General features: G+C 40.0%; 1 protein-coding gene across 20 annotated transcripts in view; it reads left to right on the top strand.

Annotated features, from left to right (window-relative positions):
• Positions 1 to 23,781, top strand: part of LOC124309592 (thyrotroph embryonic factor) — a 223,562-nt gene that overhangs the window by 130,352 nt on the left and 69,429 nt on the right. The window contains exon 1 of one of the 20 annotated variants that reach the window (XM_046773354.1): positions 17,764 to 18,601. The exons of 18 other annotated variants lie outside the window; for them this stretch is intronic. In XM_046773354.1, the coding sequence (XP_046629310.1) occupies positions 18,322 to 18,601 (280 nt within the window). In that variant the 5' untranslated portion in view covers positions 17,764 to 18,321. Of the gene's footprint in view, positions 1 to 17,763; positions 18,602 to 23,781 lie in introns of those variants that run through there. One more of the 20 variants, XM_046773360.1, reaches the window with a different exon arrangement.

Genomic DNA, 23,781 nt, shown 5'->3' on the forward strand with positions numbered 1-23,781 from the left:
GTCATTTCAGCAGCGTTGCCAAACCTGAAGAAATTTATTCAGATTTAAAGAAAATAGAGCCCATTCAAAGAGTAAATAAAAGTTGTTTTTTTATCAAGAAATATCGTCGGTCAGACCGGAATCTGAAGAATATCTGAAAATCTCTGACGAAACTTAGGACTTATAGCGAAATCTGAAATGGAAACCGCAGATTAAAAATCAGCCAATTGTGAGGTTCGTGAGAAAATATGCACCAATCAGATAACGGCTTCAATTTGTGAACGTACTTATTTGACAAGTTGGCAGTCCTAAATATTACAAATAAAAGCACACCATAGAAGAAAAAGTTCCTTATGTCTTTATACCTAGGATTCAGATTGCGAGATATAATATCTCTCAATGTTACCTCGCTCGGTAATTATCGTTATATATTTATAGGAAAATTATTCATTTTGTAAAGAAAAAAAAATAAAATGTATTATGTATTCCTGTACGTATTAAGTTTCGGTTACGTCAAACATCACTTTTAAAAATAAAAAAGATGAAGAGTTATTGCGGTGTCATCTAAATGAGAAATCTAAAAAACTGTTTTGGCGCCATTCAAAGAAATATTCGTCTGATAGGTTGGCAACACTTTTTTTTTGTGAAGCGCGCATGCGCTGTCGCGAACAAGTCTGACATTGCTTGACCCTAACCGCAATTTCGTACCTCGTGATAAAACGAGTGACAACTCTTACTATATAAAGAATCGTGCGCAACAATGAGGCAACAGTTTTTTTGCCTCGCGTATTTACAATATTCGTCTTCGGCTCATATTGCAAACTTATGCTCGGCCCGAAAAGACCGAGTTTGCGTCATTGTTACACAATTTAGGTTCTGTTTTTAACAATTTTCTGCCGCACAGTATAGCTACGAATCATCTGATACACGGATGATTAATTTCTGTTCGAGTGAATTTCATCTTTCTTCAATTTTGAAAAATTCTAAAAATCCTTGAAATAGTCGTCGTTTCACCTAGAATTTGAGTGTTCCCGATTAGACTTGTTAAGATCGAATACTTTAAAGAGCCGAATCCTCGATTTTTCTCCTGTACAATTTTTTTTCAACGAGTCACGCAAACGATTGTACATGATTAACGTTTTAATGTCTTGCATTAAAAACAACTTTGCACGTTACGGCGAAATAATTTTTCTAAATCTGTGCTGATCGTTACTCCAATACTTCTAACTATGTTTTCTGATTCTCGAATCTGCGTTTTGATCGGCAACAGCTTGCCTAAAATGTAACATGTACTTGACACTTGATCCTGAACTGTCATCACTCAGCGTGAACTCTAACTTTGTGTATTATGTTAAAAAACGAAGATTTATGTGGCGTTTAGAAGGCGTTCTGTGTTTGTCTCGCTTTGCGAGAGCAATTGTTGCTACTATTACCAACTAACTACCTCGTACTATTTTTTATATACCTTATTACATGGGCGCTTCGTCGCTGCACGTCGGTGTAACTCATTAATTGTGAGGTCAAGAGAGAAGAGCGAGAGAGAAATGGAATAAAGGCAATCATTCATGATGAGGATCCTTTAACTAAACCCGACACGTACGAATTGTACAATAATTAGTGTCTCACTTGTCACCAAAACCAGGAGCTCGTTCCGGACACTTTTTCTTCACGCAATATTTCATCGTCACGCTATGAGCTGTACTGTTACAAGTTTCTGTATGTAACTTTCTACGCTGTTTTGGGAAGTTTTTTTCAGTTACGGAACAGAGAATCCTCCATACAATTACAAATACAATAAATTTACTAGACAATTTGGGGAATTCAAATGACCTTTTTTTTCTTATAAATTTGAATAAAATAAGACATTTTTATCGCAAATTTAAGACAAGTACATGGTAATTTACGTCACTACACAAAATTTTAAAATTTGCAACCTGATTTCGTAATTTGACAACTCTTTTTTACAGTAAATGTATAGTAATATATATTTTCAACACTGTGGGCTTCCTATTCTTTCGACGCATTGTAAATTAAATTTGTCGAACCGAAACTTGATCCGTTATTTTTCGGAAACTTTTTCGAATAGACTGTAGGATGTGATTCCACATTTAACACCCATCAAATTTCCCGTAAATTTTCTTTCTGCCAATTGCAACGTTAAAATCAAACTATCTTTTATATATAGATATCAAAATATCGCGTGTCTAATGGGATGATATCGTAACCACATAAAATACGAATGTAGTGTCAAGAGAGCGTATAATTTTTGTTATTTTTCATAATTTACTCTGAAAATGATGAAATCATATAATACAATTGAAATCAAGTGTTTGAAAATACAAATGATCAAATGAGCAAATGGTTTTATGTCAAGTGGACACATTTTCCCGTTAATAAATATACACGAAGAGAAAATTTCAAAATAGTTAAAGTCGTAACAATCATTTTTTTTTGTATTGTGTTTTTGCAAATGCTCTAAAAACCGTTGACACGCAAAGATAAATCGAAATCTGCAAAAATTCAGAAATATTCTCGAAAAAAAATTCTCGAAGATGAAAACAAAAGTTCGTGAATGCCAATTCTTATCCCCTTTTTTTTCTTACACACGCTTCAGAAACTACTAAAATGCAGAAAAAAGTGAAAGTAATAAAGTTATGCAGCGAGGATGTCGATTTTCTGACGTTGATTATCCAAATCGTGATTTATCGGAATGATAGGAATAACAATAATAATTTTTGATGGTTTAGCCGTTATTCACCCTCAAGAAAAAAACTCCCAATTTTTGGGGGTAAGCCTCAAAATTTAGGGGTTAACCCTGAAAGTTGAGGATAAACACCTAAATTTAGAAGTTTATCCCCAAAAACTGAAGGTAAACCATCATTAATGGGGGGCTTATCTCCAACAGTTGGAGATTAACCCTCAACAATTAAAGGTTTATCCCCAAGAGTTGACGGTGAACCCTCGACGTTGAAAGTGAACCCTTAACTCAGGAGTAAGCCCTCGACTTGGGAGTAGACCCTCGACGTGAAAGTAAGCCCTCAACTTGGGAGTAAACTCTGGACTTGGAAGTATACCCCTGACTTGAAAGTGAACCCTCAACTTGGGAGTAATCCCTCGACTTGAAAGTGAACCCTCAACTTGGGAGTAATCCCTCGACTTGGTAGTAGACCCTCGATTCGAAAGTAAACCCTCAATTTGGGAGTGAACCCTCGACTTGGGAGTAAACCCTCGACTTGAAAGTGAACCCTCAACTTGGGAGTAATCCCTCGACTTGGTAGTAGACCCTCGATTCGAAAGTAAACCCTCAATTTGGGAGTGAACCCTCAACTTGGGAGTAATCCCTCGACTTGGGAGTAGACCCTCGATTCGAAAGTAAACCCTCAATTTGGGAGTAAACTCTCGACTTGGGAGTAGACCCTCGACTTGAAAGTAAACCCTCAATTTGGGAGTGAACCCTCGATTTGAGAGTGGATCTTCGATTTGAAAATAAACCCTCAACTTGGGAGTAAACCCTCGACTTGGTAGTAGACCCTCGATTCGAAAGTAAACCCTCAATTTGGGAGTGAACCCTCGACTTGGGAGTAAACCCTCGACTTGAAAGTGAACCCTCAACTTGGGAGTAATCCCTCGACTTGGTAGTAGACCCTCGATTCGAAAGTAAACCCTCAATTTGGGAGTGAACCCTCAACTTGGGAGTAATCCCTCGACTTGAAAGTGAACCCTCAACTTGGGAGTAATCCCTCGACTTGGTAGTAGACCCTCGATTCGAAAGTAAACCCTCAATTTGGGAGTGAACCCTCGACTTGGGAGTAAACCCTCGACTTGAAAGTGAACCCTCAACTTGGGAGTAATCCCTCGACTTGGTAGTAGACCCTCGATTCGAAAGTAAACCCTCAATTTGGGAGTGAACCCTCAACTTGGGAGTAATCCCTCGACTTGGGAGTAGACCCTCGATTCGAAAGTAAACCCTCAATTTGGGAGTAAACTCTCGACTTGGGAGTAGACCCTCGACTTGAAAGTAAACCCTCAATTTGGGAGTGAACCCTCGATTTGAGAGTGGACCTTCGATTTGAAAATAAACCCTCAACTTGGGAGTAAACCCTCGACTTGGTAGTAGACCCTCGATTCGAAAGTAAACCCTCAATTTGGGAGTGAACCCTCGATTTGAGAGTGGACCTTCGATTTGAAAATAAACCCTCAACTTGGGAGTAAACCCTCGACTTGGTAGTAGACCCTCGATTCGAAAGTAAACCCTCAATTTGGGAGTGAACCCTCGACTTGGGAGTAAACCCTCGACTTGAAAGTGAACCCTCAACTTGGGAGTAATCCCTCGACTTGGGAGTAGACCCTCGATTCGAAAGTAAACCCTCAATTTGGGAGTAAACTCTCGACTTGGGAGTAGACCCTCGACTTGAAAGTGCACCCTCAACTTGGGAGTAATCCCTCGACTTGGGAGTAAACCCTCGACTTGGGAGTAGACCCTCGACTCAAAAGTAAACCCTCAACTTGGGAGTAAACCCTCGAATTCGAGGTTAATCCTGAATTAACGGGTACGAATTTACCCCTTAGATGTTGAGGGTTGTTTTGGGGGTTATTTTGCGGGTAAGATTGGGGTTTTTCCCGTACGGGCAATCACTGTAGTAGATCATTTTTTCAATTTCCATCAGGATCAAAAGGTCGTATTTACCAGCACATACAACCTTTTGCTTTCGGCTGTTGAATTTATACCTGAGCCCAAGATATGTGAAAAACATTATTTTTGGCAGATCCTCACGGAATTAGTCGACATAGGTTTTTATGGTTGAATGAGTAGCAGAAAGTCGTATCTATCAGTGCAAAAGACCTTTTTCTCTCAATCAAACTGTTGCCCAATTTCAACCCTTCTGATCATATTTTCATGCTTCAAGCCTACATACGATCATAAAAACAAAAAATGATAACAAATACACGCTCTTTTGCCTTTTTTTAATAGCAAAAGGTCACAAGACGGCATTTATGACCTTATGCCATTAGATATGCGATATATTACTGGTATTGATCATATTTTCTGCAACGAAAGCTGATTGACCCAAGTTGTAAGTTCAATGTTAATGTTAACAATTATTGGCGACGTGTAAAGCGTAAAAATTTGTATCTTCACTAGTCATGGTCTGAATTTGTTTAAGTTCAGTGCCATGTTTCCTTTGTTCACCAATGTTTACATACGGAATAGTTTTTTTTCCTTTTTTTTTTTGTTTGCTGTAGATGTGTCATTGAATACGTGTCTCTAGGAGGACGCACACCAAGGGCCGAAACTTTGAAAAAAATTGATGTTTCTTTTCGATCAAGCTATATTCCCAACATTTCTTTCCACGCATTAACTTTGAGGTTAAGATGATTATTTCAAATTTTTTTTCAAAAAATCAAAAGATAATCGAATTTGTCGATTTTCCATGATCGATTAGGCGGTTTACTCGTTGATATCCTAGTGTCCGGATGCGCCTGGGGCTGACAATCATGGGCGGTTCAACATTAGCGCGTTTCTTATCAATATACGTGATAATATTGAATATAGTAGTGAAATTCCTAATGAGTTCAGTCCTTGATGGAACACTAACGCGGTGCCGTTAACGTTTGTTTTTTCTCATTTTATCGGTGACTTTCATCGTTCAAACACAAGATCCAAATCGTCCAGATGAGGATTAGAACGAGTAAAATTTTAAACTGTGGTTACTGCACGGTTTTAAACTAACCTAATTTTTTAGCCACATTGAAAAACCGAACTGAAATGATAAATAATTTTTTTTACCCGTTAAAATCCAAAATTTTACTACACGCTACTCAGTCTGCACATTCCGAAATTGAAAAACGAATATGTTTCATTTGTTGGACTAATAATACTTATTCAATGAATTCTGTCGCTTGCTGCGCGCACGGTGGCGATAAAACCACGCGTTCGTGTCGCTATCGAACTTGTTTAGTTACACTTTATATTTCTGGGTTATCCTATCTTTCTACCATGCAATTTACCAGATTATCTGTTCTACCTATACGCAGTAGAGAAAGAAGAAGGTAAAAATTCAAGTTTCCCGCATTATTCGGGCATTTTCAAATTCGCGTTGCATTATACACTGAGTGAAAAAAAAAAAAAAAAATGTAACGAACAAACAACAAAATACACAGATTAAAAATATTTCGTATGGACTGAATGACGTCTGTCGGTTGAATTAAAAACAGCCTTAAAGTTGTTTCCGAATTAATTGAGTCGAATACAAAATTATTCTTACCTCTTGTCGACATGCTGTAAAAATTGACTTCCTCCGTGTAAAAAGCAGTTTTCTTTTTCTGTTCGCTTCGCTGTTTTTAAGGTAAGTAATTATCAAGCTTGCCAATTTCAATTACTGTCCTCACGGTACTTTGAACAGTGATAAAGATAGTCATATTCGCCACATCTTTTTCCTTATTGGTCAGTGTAATGTTGGCACGCACGAAACGTCGTTAAACGGCTTTCCTTTGAGTAATTCGGCTGCTGCCACACGTCATTTATACGTATCATAGTATAGAAAATTAGCAAAAACTCCTTTTTTTTTATACGAATATTATTTGCGTATAAACTTTCGAGTTACGTCCGAAATTTCCATGTATTATATTATATACCCGTCGGTGTTATATAAGATTGATTTCAACTATATGAGAAATTTATTGTATTGTTATCAGCTGTTTATAATTGTTACATGTCGCTTTTGTAATTTCTTTGCCTACAAATTCAGACTAACTCAATCTCGAAGCGTATATCTTGTTTCTTCTTCGTATTGATTTTCATAATGCTCAGTGATCATTAACTTGCAGTCTGCAATATGATATTAAAACCTGATGATTTCCATATAACGTGAAATATAATTTCCATATGCAAAAAGTGACTGACACATTTGTTCCAAAGTAATCCTGACAAAAAGACATTTTCCCCCATTGATTGTAACAAATTTATGATTGGGCTAATATATAAAAGAAAATTTGACACATTTCTCTCATCGAATATCGTACAAAGTTCTCATGATTATTATTTCAATCATTGCAAGTCACAAGGACTTCGTATTATTTTACCCATCGCGAAAGTTACGTGTTCAAAATCTGCATTTCAGTAAAAAAAAAAAAATAAAACCGCACATTCTCACGGTGCATTTTAATTATGTCTTATTCTGCTCGTATTTCTCTTACAAATTTCAATCAACGAGCGTACAGAGGATACCGATATAAAACTATTGCGAAACTTTAGAAATTATAATTGTATCGAATGCCGCGTTATAAACTGCTGCGGTTTGATATGTTGCGTAATTGCTGCTGCAGTAGCTATAGTAGCTCAGTTTAATTGTAAACGACAAAGACAACTGGTTCCAGAAGTCTTGGGGACCAAATTTAATTGCAGTTTCACGAGAAAGTCGCCGCGAGTCATTCTCTACTTGTGTCTGTATAATGTTCAAGTATCTTATACGGCCAGCTCTGTACCTGCGATACGTTTTTCGGAATTTTCAAACGCATATATATTCTCTTGTTGTTTATTTCCCCTTCTGGGCCAAAAACGATGTTATGAATATTATGATATTACACACTCGACCTGTCAGAAAAAAAGCAATTCGGATTTTCCTGTAAATTTTTCTTAATCTTCTACATCAACTTGTGCAAGAATCTTTGGCTCTTTGATTAACAAATATAGGGGGGGGGGAGGGGTTCAGTTGTTTTCCATTCGGAAGGAAAAAAATGTTACAAAAGTAATACGTCATTCTCGGATATTCAATTGTTCGAAATTTAAAAAATGACTCCCTCTTCCGATGCGGTAAAAGTTGTTTTTCGGATTTTAAGACTCTGATAATTATACAGAAATTTCTTAATAATCTTGATAATCTTAAAACCCGGAAGAACAGCCTTAATGATTTTCCTGAAAAATATCGCGCTCGTCGAACTATCGTCAATAGCTGACTGACGATTCAATAACTGAAATGATTAACCTTTGCTCGTATAACCCACAATTATTTATTCATTCATGGTTTTTGAATAGATTTGGAGAGATTGAGTTCTTCTAAAAAATAATGACCACGTGTATTTTTTTCCCACTGTACATTGCATACATTGTGAGAAGCAATTCACTTTTTAACACAAACCTATTGAATAATTTATTTGTGCAAAGAGAAGAAAGTTTCATTTACCTTAAAATGTAAAAATATTTCGTACAGACGAAAAAGGATATATTATACGTATAATATAATGTTAATGCACGCGAATCAAATAATTCCATTTAACCACAAACGAATAAAAAGTTTTATTTATGGAACCATAAGTTTCTCTTTTTCGTTACCGATATATAATGTATGATTTATTTCTATTAAATCTAAATTACTCACTCTCAAACTAATTATTTAATGCGTTTATAATCAAATATTACGCATTATAAATACAGTGATTACGCGTATTGTGAATATATATCTGTCAACAGTCACTCTTTGAATTCGAAGCTGTTTTCTGCTATTTTGTAAATGTTTTGTAAACAAATCTCTTACGGCCTGGTTTTGAACGTTAGTAATACTTCCTAAATTGTTGAACTCTCCCAACTGTTCAGTGTGTAATGATTTTCAAATTGTAATCAGTGAACGAAGAAAGATAATTTATTGAAACAAAATCGAAAAAAAAAAAAAAAAACAGTCTCGCATCTACGTAGTAATAACCGTAGAAATGTAAAAATCGCGCGTAATCCAATGTGACACAGTTTCGTGCTGATTTCAAATTTCCGTGGACAGGAAGTAGCAATTCCATTGAATTGCTTCCCGACCGACAATGGAACGTCCGATGACAATGGCGAAACTAGCTCGTAGGTAGGTATACTATACCAGAGACGCCATGAAAATTCCTCCGCGGCATAATGCGCACGTGAACCTCTTATAATATACATATCACATAGGACATCGAGGCATGTATATAGGGTGTTTCAAAGTAAACGCCGCTGCATTTTTGTGTAAAGGTGATTCCGACCCTCATGAAATCAAGTCTGAAGTAATTTTTGAGCTGCATAGCCGGCGTTTCGAGAAAACAGCAGAATTTGACGTTTTTTGAGTTTTCCTCAAAAACTGTTATCGATAGATGAAAAATGACTTCACCATCGTGTAGAGCGGAAAATTCTACATCGAATCATGTCATCATACGTCGTAAACGTAATCGGGTTAACAAATTTATAGAAAAGAAATTCTACTTACCGACGACATCTGGGGAATTTTTGTGAAATAATTTCTTGTTTCTTAATTTGTTAATCCGACTGCGTTTCCGGAATACGAGGACATAATTCGACGTAGAATTTTCCGCTCTGCGCGATAGTCATGTCATTTTTCATCTATCGATAGCAGTTTTTGAGGAAAACGCAATAAAAGTTCAAATTCTGCCTATTTGTTCCCCTCGGCGATGGGCAATCCAGCATACCGTACGCGATTGTATACAATCTAAATATCGCTACAGCGCATTGCACACCGTATATATTTCGCAAAAGATGTCTCCGTGTGTCATTAAATACATAGCCCAAGGGCGTCGAATGCCGAAACGAACACGGAACAACAAACAAAAACGAAAAGTGAAAAGAAGAGAGTAAGAAAAAAAAAAAAAAAGAAAAGAAAAGAAAAGAAGCAGGATCAACAGAATAGAAAAATCAAAGGTAAAAATTGGCAGATAAAAATAGTTTAACCAGCGTCTAGAATTCGTACCTCTTATTCTGCAACCAAAGACTGTGTGTTCTTTTGCGAATAGCGTCGTCGTCAAGATAGTCGAACGTCTGTCATGCACACTCCGGCCATATGCCTTTGCATTTAAATACCCGGGATACTTTGTGCAATGGTGTGTGAGAGAGAGAGAGAGAGAGAGAGAGAGAGAGGGAGTGAACCGGGCGAGAATGAAAAAGACATTTAGACAAAGAGGAAAAAAAACAAAATACATGGTTTAAAAAATAAAGAATACAGAAGCTGTCACCGTCTCTGCAGCCTTCTGTATTTATCATGTATGTATACATGTATATATGTATGTGTATAATATGTATACCGGCAATTCTTCTTCATAGTTCGTGCACATCTGTCAGTCAGCTGACTGTTTAATAATTTTTCAGTTATGTCTCACTGTTGAACACTGCGTGTTGCAGCCTTCGGATCGAAAAGGTTTTTGACGCGCACGTGCAGCAGCGTTTTATTGTATATGCCAACGTAGGTATAAACGATGCGATTTATGTACTTAAACGTCATCGCCGAGTTCAACGTGAATTGTCGACTCCGCCACATGGGCATGTTGCACGTGTTGAGTTGAAATTGTGGATAGGCAATTCGATTCTTTGATATTAATATCGCGCAAGACAAATTATACCAAATATGTGTTCAACTAAGATTGTTAAATTATTTTAATAGCAGGATTGTTATTGATTCGTCTGTTTGTAAGATAGATTGTAAAGATTGCTGTCAGAAATGTGGTAACCATAGATTAACGGAATGTGCTAATTTTCAAGAAAAAAGAACACAGCTCAATCTACCTTTGGCGAGTGATTCAAGTGAATTAGACATCCCTGCGATAAACGAGCAACCAAAATTGAGAGTAATAAAGATATTGACTTGTCTAATCTGTCATATTGTTCATAAAAACGTTTGGAGGATTAATACGTAGGTCTAAATTTAAGCGAGGAGAGCTTCGTCGTTTCTGAATACTATGATAATTAATCATGCTCAGCGGACATGAGAGTCTGCGTTGAAAAGCCATATTTATAATGTCGTAACATTTTTCTTCAAATAACACAATGCGTTATTCTGATATCTCGAAAATCGATTTGTTGAACAATTCTCAGATAACCAGAAGTGAGGTTGAAATTTTAGTGTGTCTTTTGTGCGTCCACAGAGTGGGAAATCAAATGACTTGGAATTTTATTAGTTCGAAATGTGCTTATCACAATTTATCTTACGTTATTTTTCTCCCGTCAATTTTTTGATACTTGTGATTATTATGCGATTTAGAAGTTGTACACCGCAGAGGAAATTCGACGGATGGATCGAATCTGGTCGTTAACAAAATTATAATACGTCGCCGGTGGCATAAAACTTGATAACTATTGAAACCGACAGGAAACTATATTTAAATTCTGTATGAAAAAGTCATTACCCGTAGATCCGGTAGATGGTCGAAAACTTGTGGTTTCAAATGAAGGAACCTCGAAGGAGGGAAAAAGAAGAATTCGGGAAGAGAAAAAAATAAAAATAAATGACACTGCTACCGCCTATTAAATTACTGTAAACACGCTCTTTCGTGACGACTGTCTTCTGTACCAACCGCTTAATTGGTACCTTATTCTATCAACTTTGTCGAAACGGAAGACGGAAAGAGAAGGCGGACGAATATCGAAATGGGATACTTCTTAAGTTCCACTGCTTTGATCACGACCTTGAATTTCTTGATTACGAGCAGTAAAAATGGGCCGGTAATAGGCATAAAACGCCGGAATTAAACTAGAACTGGGTGTTTTAAAAATGTTTCAAGACGATATTTGAAATGCGAGATTATCGAAAAATTTTCACTATTCAGGGCGGTTGGTTGGCCAAAAATTAACACCTTTCACTAATTTAATGCGAGATTATTGCCGTTTGAGTAATTTGTATATCAAATTTTATTCGCAAGCTACGAAGATCTATTAAAATAATAGAAGATACTCCAATTGTGAACAAAAGCTGTAAAGATATCGATGCATGATTTCATATCGTCCTGAAATTCGATCGATTTCATTCTACGATGACTTATTTTATTCAAAAGACTATTTTCTACAAATTTAATAAAATACTTTTGTATTTATTATGTTGACCTTGAAATCAAATTGTTTGTCATGCATATCCTATTGAATTAAATAAATCCGACGACTTTATTGTGATTCGATGAATGTTGCAGCGCCAGTTTTATTTTGAAATTTGAAAATTGACTTTCTCAAAAGGGGAGGACTCTGGTAAAATTCTTGGCACACACGTTTTCATGATAGAAAATTGAATTTTGTTTCAAGACACATACAACCGTAACCTAAACCGTAACCTTGCTGTATGGAATTTTTACCAACATATTTTTTACATCATATAAAAAAAGAAAAAAAAAAAAACGAAAAACTCGATAGCATTAAAATTTCACCGAAGTCCCTCCGTTAAATATTACGTATGCTGAAATCGACGAATTCAATTTATCTACCAAATTTTCAAATTGATGCGTCAAAATAGGCAAGAATAAGCAATTGGTTAAGAATTTAGTAGTATGACCTGGCACTTGAGCGACTTGGAAGAGTAACTTGATACTCGAATTCACAAACGGCTCCTTATGCCACGCAGACACTAAAGCCGTTAACATAAGCAAAGGGCTGAAAGAAGTTTTGCCCTGATATTCTTGTAACGTGACACCGAGTTTCGACCCTGAGACTACAGCAACTGTTGTTCAACTTCTTTTTTTTGTTCATTTCTTACTTTTTAGTCATTTTTCGAGTTATTTGTGCACCGTGATCGCGTTATACTTAACCAGATATTGCCCTTGTGCTGAAAAATTCCGATGAACGATGGGAAATATCCTGAAACTTTGTCTGGAAACGCAAGAAAAAGAAAAATAACCAATCGAATGTTTTTCTTTTACGATTATTTTTCGGTCAAGTATCCATCAATTTTTCAACCGGAAATCGGAGTTCAGTCATTTCGAACTTTGTAATTATGATACCTTTTCTGAAATTCTTTATATCTTATTTGCACAGATTGCGTTATTAATCGTTTTTGTTTAGGGTTATTATTTATTAGATACAGGAATTTTGTGAACTGTTACATTTGCGTCGACTATCCTTGGGACAAATAATATTGCTTGAAACTTTTTTAAAAACATTTGTTCTTTTATTTCTCAAGTTGAGCAAAAATTGACACCATGATTACTTACATTTTATGGAGTGATTACAAGAGACTATTAAACAAATAATTTTACTTTAATGAAGTAATTTCTCACAATTTCTAGAATTTCGTACGATTTCTCATGATTTCTAAAATTTCATATCATTTCTTAACATTACAAAGAGATTTTTGTAATCACAAATAATTTCTCCCGACTGCTAATGATTACTATTACAGAATTTTATTTGAATATTACTGATTTCAGGGTGATTTCGGAGACTATGAAATCGCTTCGAATAATATTGTCCCCATAATTCTTTGAGTGGAACACCCCTTATGATTCACCTTTCTTAAAAATACTACAATTGATTTGAAAACTGACTTGAAACGACCGAAATGATTTTAAAAGAATTCAAATAACCAAATAAGCAACTTTCCACAACATGTATACCTGTCTTACAAAATGATTGATCCCGCTATTCCGTTCGATTTGCAGCGAAATAATGTGGGTCGTGTTTGGTGGAAAAAAAATGTTAGCAGATTCTATAAAATACTGTAAACTTCAATTGCAATGTTTAATTTATCGCTTCAGTTCCAAGATAAAAATTTGCGCACGGAAATATAAGAGCTAATAAAAGAACGATCGAAGGAATAGATCTATAATTATCAATGAAAATCTCCATCTAATATAACGTACATCGTATTTTATAGTTAGACTGTTTGCGACAATTTATAGCGTGTATCGTACACGTGTTCGACGGTGTTACAAACACTTTCGGTATCCAAAAACTTTCGGGCACTTTCTCCGGCGAACGAAAAGGCGTCGTCAGTCACTGTCGCGACTCGGTGAACGTGGCAAAGATTGGGGGTTTCAGGTACGAGGCAGCGGGTAATCAGCGTTGCCTGTAAGGCAATGCCGAAACGACACACACCGAAGCTGAACGAAGAGATTTTGTTTTGCCCCCTACTTGTGAAAAACGATTTATGTTATTGCCGTCGGTGTGTAATTAATCCATCACTGTTTACCAGAGATATGTACAGTGAGAATGCGAACAGACACGGGGTAATGAAATTTAGAAAACTCGGATGAATAACATATGTGGTCTTGGTCGAAAATGTAAGTCTCCGTTCGATCGACCGATCGATAAATTGTTGCTTTTGAATTAATTACCAACAACAGCCGCGCGATTTAGCAACCGAGTTGTCTTGCGGGGATCGGTTTTCGTTTCGTTTCTCAAAGTGTGCGTTCAGTTTCGAAACTTCATGTAATATGCGGAGGTAAATATACCGTTCGAACTATGCGGACTATCCTCGTGGCTATCTCGTTTTACCGTGTGTGTACATATACTTTGCATATTCTCATCCTTAGTCGTTGTAAAATGTAGACGCTTCTTGGCGAAAGTCGTCTTCACTGTTTCCTTCACTTTATTACTCGAAAGGCTAATAAATTAATCCACTATACATATACCGATATGATGTAGCTCTGCGACACTGAATATAATCGACCCTCGATCAGTCTGTCAACACTTTGCAATTGTGAACAGACTTTTTCCATTGGACAATCGTCGCTCACATGTTAAGAAGCATATTTCTTTAACATACGAATTTGAATTTAACGTAACGTGGCAAAGCTGGAAAGGCAAAGTTCAGAGCACCTCCTCACGAATCCCATTATCAGACAGTCGGGCATTGACTGTTCATCAAATTAATACAACAAAATCCGTTTTTGGCTTCCCAATCTGCTTACAAGACGAACTGTTTGTCACGAGGAGGGAAATCGAGGCTCTGGAATACCGATAAAGCGACAACCTGTTTATCCCGGTGTCTTTAACTTCGCGAGCAGATCAAGCTACGCTGCGAATGAGGAAGTGAGCGAAAAACCATGACTGTTCGATTACTCGGTGGTAATAACCGGCGATTCTGCAATCGAGGTGTACGATGCCCAATCCCCGGATCGAGTGCTTGCCAATCGAAGAAAGCGAATCGAAGAAATTTCGCTCACCGAACCGTTACCACAATACATATAATATACAACGACACGTGCGTATAATGTCGTCATTTATTTATTCGTATAAATCCGTGCGCCTATACTGTCCTGACCGTTACACATATTCTACCGTCGTCGTGATTAAACGTCAAACTAATTTATCGCCTTAATCCGCAACGCTCGATTTGCATATCTTGTTTCATTCGAACATCCATGCAGAGTCCCCATCACGTCGACTGTCTATTACAGACAGAAGGTGCCGATGTGTACCTGCGATGGTTCACCACGCTGTCACCTTGACTTACCTACGAGAACGACACTGTGTCGGTCACAAATGCGAGTGCTGCAAACCGTGTGCATATACAGTACACAATAGTCATGCCTACTTGACTCTTTGCAAATGACACTGCTCTCTGGACAATTGTTTTGATACCAGCTGCAATTGCCAAAGAGGCTTCAGCTAGCCCGATGGATTCGAAAACGTGGTTACAAGTTCTCAGGGTCGAATCAATTTGTTGAACAGTATCTTTTTTGTTTCTTGGTTTCTTTCTTTTTGCCTTTTTGTTTCGACTCTTCTGTGCTTCGTTCTCCATTCGTCCTTTTGTCCCCCTCTCCCTCCCTGCCTCCCTCATCCTCCACCGGTATTCACCGACAGAGACGGTATCGTTAAGCTGAGTCATCCGAGTTTACAACCTATGTACCCACTTACCTACTCGAAATTACTAGCGCAGTTGAAATTGAAGAGTGCACGAACGCTGTCTTTGGGTCGGAATAGACGAAGGTTGATTTTTTGGCCTGTTCTCCCAGTTTCACTTTTCGGGTCGCGGGGAACCCGAGAAGGCAGTGTGGCCGGTTTTTCGGATGAATCTCAAACCAGCGAGAAGCGGAGAAGAAGCCCTCGCGGTGCTCGGATAGCTGAACGAAAAAAAGGGGCCGAAGTGAATTTAAGCGGGTAAAAAACTCGGCTAGGTGGGCAAAAACTGTGAAAACAAGAAGAGTGTGGCAGTTGCTGCGCGGTTTCCGCGTTCGCGAAGCGCGGGACCAGGAAGAAGCCGAGGCGGTGGAGGTGGCGGCGGCGGGGGAAGGACCGGTTTCGGTGATCTCGACCCCACCAGCGAGAAACGTGGATACCGGGCGTCGCTCGGCCACCACTCCTTTCGCTACCGCGAAGAGAGAGCCGTCCGCCATTTCTCCTCCACTTTCGATTTTAACCGCGTGTCGAGAGCCGAGACTCGGCCACGAGGCACCTACACAAACCAACGAACCAATCCCAGACTGAGGCCAATTAACGTCGATTGAGCAACGGAAATACTGACCATGTCGATGTCGTACGTGATTTTCCAAAAATTATTGAAAGCGCATTCCTTCGTTATTTCGAGGGCGCCAAGGGACTTCGAGAGTCGTCAAGAGCTGACTTCGACGGTCGTTTTGAGACTTACATTTGCTCCAGGGAGTTTTGTGTATATGGAATGCCTTCTAGGTCGCATCGGTGCGGCAACTTCTTGGGACCGAACTTTCAGATCCGACGGGAACCTCACGACCCATTGGAGAAGGAGCGTCAAGGATGATCCTTTTGCGAGACAAAGGTGAAAAGTGGATGAGCGGACCGGCTCATCCTCCGTAAGGTCAGTTAGTCATCGTTTGTAGTCGTTGTGTCCGATAGCCAGGAAAGGAGAGGCTCCGCAAGGGCCAATTTTGGGCCAGACGAAAAATAGAGAAAGTCACGACTCGCGGCGTCGTCGTCAGTAGCGTGGTGCAACTCTGTTTACTTGCATGCAAGGCTGTGTTACCAGATTTACCGCTTACAAGAATTAGGTACTACCGATTTTCCTTTTTTCATCGCTCCTTTCACCGCCAACCTGTTCTCCATTCGCCATACTTCGTTCGTCTAACTACGGCAGGAAGGCCAAAATGTTCAAATTTACAGTCTTTGGTGCAATTGCGAGTTGAAGTTTTTGACAAGTCGGTTAAAGACATGAACGGTACGATATAACATGATATCAATTTCCCAGCTTCAACTTGACTTTGAACAATCATTCGAAAATATCGTATTGATCATGACGAGAGAGTAGAAATAGTTGAAAGTAAAGTATTTCAGGTCAGACGGACCATAAATTAAGGTTTAAGACAATTCACTATGCTATAATTTCCACTCATTGCTGAGGTGGCCAATCAGCGAAACCTTTGGGTATCAATCGCCACCCCCACTTTCACACAAAGTCATAATTCTGATTCACTGACGCAAGTTGACTCTCGTTTGAAAACTGCCCGTGAAAAAATTCTACTTTGCACTTCAAAAAATGGTGATGTTTAAATCTACCAAAATTGGCCTGTACGGTTGACTGTGGAATAATTTTCGTGGTAATACCATCAGATTATAGTGTTTTATTAACACCAAATCATAGTCTACAGAGGTCCACACATTTTTTTACAGTTCAACATGCGTTATGTCATGACTTGATTGACTTCTCGTCTTAAACGTTTCTTAGAAAACGAATGATCACCGTGTGTGGGAGAAATCTGCAACCAAGAAGAAATGATAAGTAGTGACGTTAAAAAAATACCACTTTCCACGAATCTTCTACGAACGAACCGAACTCCGCGCAAATGAAGGAATCGGTAATCGGTGATTGTCCCTAAACGAAAAATCGCTTTAGTCCCGTTAGAGCGTTGAGACGACCGGTTTCCAAGGCTGTTCAATTAATCATTTAATTAGCGGCATCCGCGGGGGGATGAAAAAAGCGCAAACGAAGTAAGTCAGAGATCACCCCTTCCCACGAAAGCGGTAGGACGAGTCCCGGAGCGGTGTCGAGAACAACGCGGAAGCTCCCTCGCGGTCAGCTTCCGTGACTTGAGCGCCGGGACGCCTCCGACGCGGGTCGCCGTGGAAGGGGCGTCCGCCAGCAAACAGCGCGAGTGAGACTCTCGGCCCTCCATCTGGCAGCGTAGCGCAGTGTTCGACCGGCCGCCGTTCGCTTGAGACGCGCTGAGCTCGAAACCGCTGGTACCAACAGTCTCCCCACCGCGTTCCCCGTCCTCCAAGGCAACGAGAGACGCCCCCGTTCGCCGTTTGACAGCTCGCGGTTTTCAAGTGGTGAACCGTCATCGGCGTGATGACCTTTTGATTTTCAAAACAAAATAACGTCTCATACACTGGGACCAAGTGCTGGTCACCCACCCCCGGTTTCATTTCCAAGAACCCGAAGAAGGTGTTGCCCTTTGAACTGTTCCGTGTCCTCGGTAGTGAGTGATTGTTGTTTGGGTATCGTTCAAGTGTTTGGAATACCGGAGGAGAGGGAGGTTATTGTTATCCAGACGATACACCCTGCGGAAAAAAGAGCTTCGCTGGAGCTCAGCGGTCTCCAAAGGCAGCCAGCATCCCCCGCGGGATTGTGAGTCGACGAATCAACCGCGTGGATAAATGCACGCGTGACAGTAGCCAGAGAGTGACACAGAGTCGGTTGGATGAGCTGCACCATGGAGTACCAACAGTTGGCTCCGCCACCGGTACCGGTGGTCATCCACCAGGTCCACCACCCCCAACAGCATCCCCCGGGACCTCAGCATCCCCACATCGTCGTTGCCCCTGCTCACCAGCAGACCCAACAACCTCCGGCACCTCTGCCCCCGACCTCCCACGCCCACCAGGTGCACACACCTCTGCCTCCCATCCACGACGACAGCACGAGCTCGAGGTGGACCCAGTACCAGCACCTCTGGCGACAGCACCACGTCTACATGAACGGTATGATCAATTCAGAAAGACAGTATTATGGTGACAGTAGCGGAAAGTGAATCAATTGCACGTTGCTTCTTGGGAACGTTGCTCGTACGCAATGATCAGGTACAGGATTTTCAGTTGGGATGGGTATGTCCGTTCACCCCTGCACCGTTCGCTGATGTTCCTGTGTTTGTTATACTTATCTAAATCGCACAATCTGGGATATTACGTCTCGGTAACTCAACCGGAGCCCGTGACCTTGGCCTGTCAATCAATCGTTTCCTAGGTTAAGCAGACCGATGCGTAAACACGTTTCCGCCAAAGTCCGATCTTGAACTATTGTACACGTACCAGTACGATAAGTCGAGGGAAAAGTTTAAGCTCGGAAGTTTTGTTCCTATATAGCGGCGGAGAGAGAGAATGATGATCAGCTAGGCCAGTGCAGGAATTATGAAGCCCCACATCGTAGGCTGAGTAGTTTCTAACCGCGCTGTCGGACCACGTGACGAGTGACACTCTCGCTCGAATAGACAGAGAACGTGGCTGTCTGTTGAGCGTCGAGAACGGCGATGTAAAAATAGCGATGGATATGTACTCTGACTCGAGGCACAGAAGAGAATTCAAAATGGATACACATATATACATATAATATATATGTGTACACTTTTTTTTAAGCTCAGGAAGGTTTTAAGTTCGCTGCAAAATGACGCTCGTATCTTGTGCAAGAAATTCTTGATACACCGCCATACGCGCAAAAAGGGAGAAGGAAAAAAAATACCTATGTCTGTGGGAGAATACTCTCAGCGCAACGCGCGATGTAAACGATGAGGTGGGAGAAAGTTTAATGAAAGTAGAGAACAGGACACGACGCTGCACATTCAGCGGTACTCGCTCGCCAAAAGGCCACCTGTTGATTATCGGACAGCCCTGCTTACGCCCTCTGAAAATACGCTGATAAGTCTAAGCCACACCTTCTCACACCCCGAGCCATCTTCGTCGCATAGAAAAAAACAGCTTTCAAAACACATCTAAACATGAGTTCTATTTCATCATCAGTTTATTATTCGATTGTCCACAGAAAATCATTAAGTTTTGAAATGGGAAGTATTTGGCTTTGAAAGAGTGTTGACGGAATACTGAAGCAATTACGGACGGTTTGTCATTCATACGAATATCTTCGACCATTTCTCGGCTGAACAGATTTTACAACTTGTACACACTTATGTTTACGGTTAGAACACGCACGCAGTGCATGAAACGGATGTTTGAAGAGAACTTCTATGTTACTGTTTTAATCGCAACTGTATTTCTCCTCAATGTACAGGGGCCCTAGATTCGTTCCACTGGTAATTGTGAACCCACAACACTGATTTGCGCCACCCTTTGCAACGTCGGATGTTTGAAAAATCAGCCAAAATTTATGAACAAGATTCGTTTCCAACTGATCACAGAACTGTGCAATTGTCAAGGGTCAAGGGTTGGGACAAAATTGTGTCTGGTTGAACGAAAGTTTACTAGTTACATATCGTTTGGCACATGCTTGAACGATTCGAGAATGACAGAATAAAGTCGACTCGATCAATCGCGCTAATTGTAAGATTGGGCCTTATCTTCTATTTTAAAAAACTCTGGTCAGTCGTGTGGCCTTCACCTGGAAAATCCGTCGAAGAATAGGTGAACATTGTGATTAGCGAAAGGTCGAGTGCATCGTTGCATAGACGAGTTTGCGTGGCCCTATTACCATCTTCGCCCGACTCGCTGACAGTCGGTACAGCTGTAAACGAACTCTCTTAACTGGTAGCTGCAGGCGAGCCAATCTCATCGTAATACAGAGTCAGAAACATTGGAGTGGGACGGTTGCACCGAGCGAATTACGCGCATGTGGAGCACGCACTCAGCGTGCGTGATGGCAGGTCCAGCTGTTGTCAGTCGCTGCTCTTCCAGCGGTCTCCGCAAATTATATATTTATACAACACACAATAGAATTGGATAGAAGAGAGGAGACGAGCGGCGGGCCCAGCTCTAATCCTGATCGACAATGGAGGAGGGTTGGGCCACAGACGCCTATCCCATGGCTGGCCAGTCAAGCGAGATGCTCTGAGCCCAGGCTCTGCATGGCAGCTAGCCTCATCTCGCGACACCGGACACGGCCAGCTAGGCGGCCGCGGATCATCCGGAACAGTGTCACCGGCTGAAATAGCCGCGGTTTTTTTCCAATCGGGCCGATCCTGTTACTGGGTAAAATCGGAACGAGTTCCTTCGTGCAGGACGTCATCGACGGCAAGCCCAGAAATCGGGTCGAGCTGTGAAGACACACTGTACTTAATGGTAGTGCTAAAATACCGCCGTAGAACCATGTTTTATGGAGAATTCAGAAATTCAACGTAAAGGAGGATTGGAGTAGCGTCACACAGTGTTGGGTTGACATCAAATTATAGTCCTCAGAAGTTCACTGCATCGAATTTTCCTCACAGCACAAACGGTCCTTAGCTATTTCTGCGACATGCGAATGCATTCGTGCAGGACGTCATCGACGGCAAGTCAGGGAATTGGGTCGAGCTGTGTAGGCAAACTGGGTTCGAGTGGCATCGCATAGTGTTGGGTTGACATCGAATTGTCGTCCTCAAAAGTCTACTGTGCCGAATTTTCCTCACAGCGCAAACGGTTCTGTGCTTCATTTCTGTAACATGCGAATTCCACCTGCTACTTGTTGCGACCTTGTTGCCAATGTTCAGCATTCCCCGGACGATGCAAACTCCGGTGGCATACCGGGGTCAAGATGACAGTTCTCTTTCAAGTTTGACCGTCGTTGGGATTCGGCACGCCTTTACTTCATCGTGATCATTGTTTCTTATTTCCAGTCAGATCACAACCGTCGTGAAAGTTTCTAGATCCATTAGATCAATGTTCCATACAGTAGTGCACAACTGAATTCGTTATTCGAGTAAGTGGCATTAGCCAAGGTCAAGGTATTCTGATTGTCAGTAATTGATGAAGATTACCATAGAAATAATGAACACAGTTATTCTTGCTCAAAAAAAAACTTATTATATATTCTTCAGGAAAGGAGCAAAGAAAATATTGATGTGATTCATCGTTCATCCGATCTGGACATTCGTTGAATTTTGAAGGCTTATGGTCACCCGACCTCCTGATCGAGGCTCTATAATTTTCATAACAATGATATCTGAAGTGCCAACAACCATGAAATTGTATTCACTTTCTCGTATCCATAAGTGCTGAGTTTAAGTGGCGCTGAACAGCCGCTCTAAGTAATGTTACAATTGTCGGAATTGTATCAATGCGTTATAGTAGTGTGTATCCAAACACTTGTCACTTTCTATTATATATACGAATAAATTACCGGCTGACACAAGTTGAGTCGTAACTCGGAAATTTATGATCTTGAATGTGTTGCGATAAGAGAGCAGTAGCGAAGTGGGAATGTGTCGGTCTGTTCCCTAATATTTGGCACATCCTTCTCACTTCAAAGTTTATATACTCAGCCAGTTTATGAGCGATAGTTTCGGCCGGTTTTCTCTCCACGTTTCAACATACGTCAAACTCACCAGATTTTCCAGCTCGAACATTCTGACGTCTGGTTGTGGATCTACATACAGCGTCTCGTGTATGTGTGTGTTTTTCTTACTTTTGATAAGTCATGAGACCGCAGCGAGGGGTCAATTCTGGTTGATTGACTCGCGATTCCTGATTAACGCAAGGTCAGCGATGATTCTGTGATCGCAAGGGACGCGATACTCATTAAGGGTCATTGATTAACGGTTAAAAATGTCGCATCTCGTGGCGATTTGTTTAGAAAACTCATCCCACTTCTCTTTAACCCAAACGATAATTTCTCATTCAACGAGACATTAGAATTTCTGAAGATTGGTTATCAACTGCTGTTAATACTAGATTAGAGCTTACTTTTGAAATCACGTCGATTATCGTGGCCGAGGAAAATGAATGAGCGATCATTTTCTTCCACATTTTGGTGACATTTTCTACGCAGACCTTGGCCTAGTAACGGTAGTTTAACCTTCGCCAGGAACGTGCTAAATTCATTCATGGTCAAACCGGAGCAACAAGAAGTGCCTTTACATGCGTCCTCCATGAATTGGTCCAGTCCCGGTTCAATGCTTGCTTGCGTGTCCTGACAGTTTCAGACCAGCGCATAATCCTTTGGATATATCTTCGCTGTTTAATTCCTTAGTAATTATTTATCAAATTACTGTTGATCTTCTGGAACCATGACGTCGCGGTTATTCGGTGTAAGGAGTCAACTAAAGCATATAAATTAGCGGTCAAAATTCCCGATACTCTTTTAACTTTGCACTGTGGAAAATTCCTATCGCCAGAACCTTGCCGCAAGTTCTGAAAATTGCAGCCAAATGGAACAACAACAACAAAAAAAAAAGAAAATACATAAAAGAAAAAAAGAATAAGCTTTAACAGCGTGAAGTAACTTTGAAACCGTATTATAGCAAAATATCCACGTGAAATTATGTGTTTGAAGGTGAGTTTCACTAAAAGAATTTGGATTTTCATTTTTTAGGATTTTCTCGAGATATACTGCAAATTAAATAATTGTCAAGTAAATGAAATAAGAGTCAAATATTCTAACAGATCGATTGCAGCTATTTTATTTTTCAAATTTATTCTCACGTTGCGAAAAAAACGCAAATTATTGAAGAAACACAATTCAATATGTGAAACTTGTCCAAAACGTCTCAAAATCATCTAAAAAGTGTTTCTTTACTCAAATAAAGGCATTTGAGTCAATATTTTCACTTTAAAGTGAACGGCTTAGCTCCGCTTACATTTGAAATTATTCATACTAATTTGGAGCTTCATACTCTAAATACTGCGAAAGTGTTAAAATCAGTGTATCGGGAAAAATTTTTTGTCGATATTTATCTTTGCGAAACAATATAATATTCTCGATGAGTTATCCGAGTACCGTGAAGTTAGAACGGAATCTTTTGCCGCAAATAAGAATCACTGAAAATAGCTCGCTGTAAAACATTCAGCCATGATTGGTGTTGTTATAGTTTACGACCTGATGTAATTTACTTGCTGCGGTATAATAACACTCACTGCTGCAGCTGTAATAGATCCTTTGCCACGATAGAATTATTAAACGAGTGATTTGGTTTGGATTTACGGGAAAGTGTTTTCTCTTCGTGGTTATATTATTCATACCG

Source organism: Neodiprion virginianus, chromosome 7, assembly GCF_021901495.1.
Source record: "Neodiprion virginianus isolate iyNeoVirg1 chromosome 7, iyNeoVirg1.1, whole genome shotgun sequence".
Taxonomy (NCBI): Eukaryota; Metazoa; Arthropoda; class Insecta; order Hymenoptera; family Diprionidae; genus Neodiprion; species Neodiprion virginianus.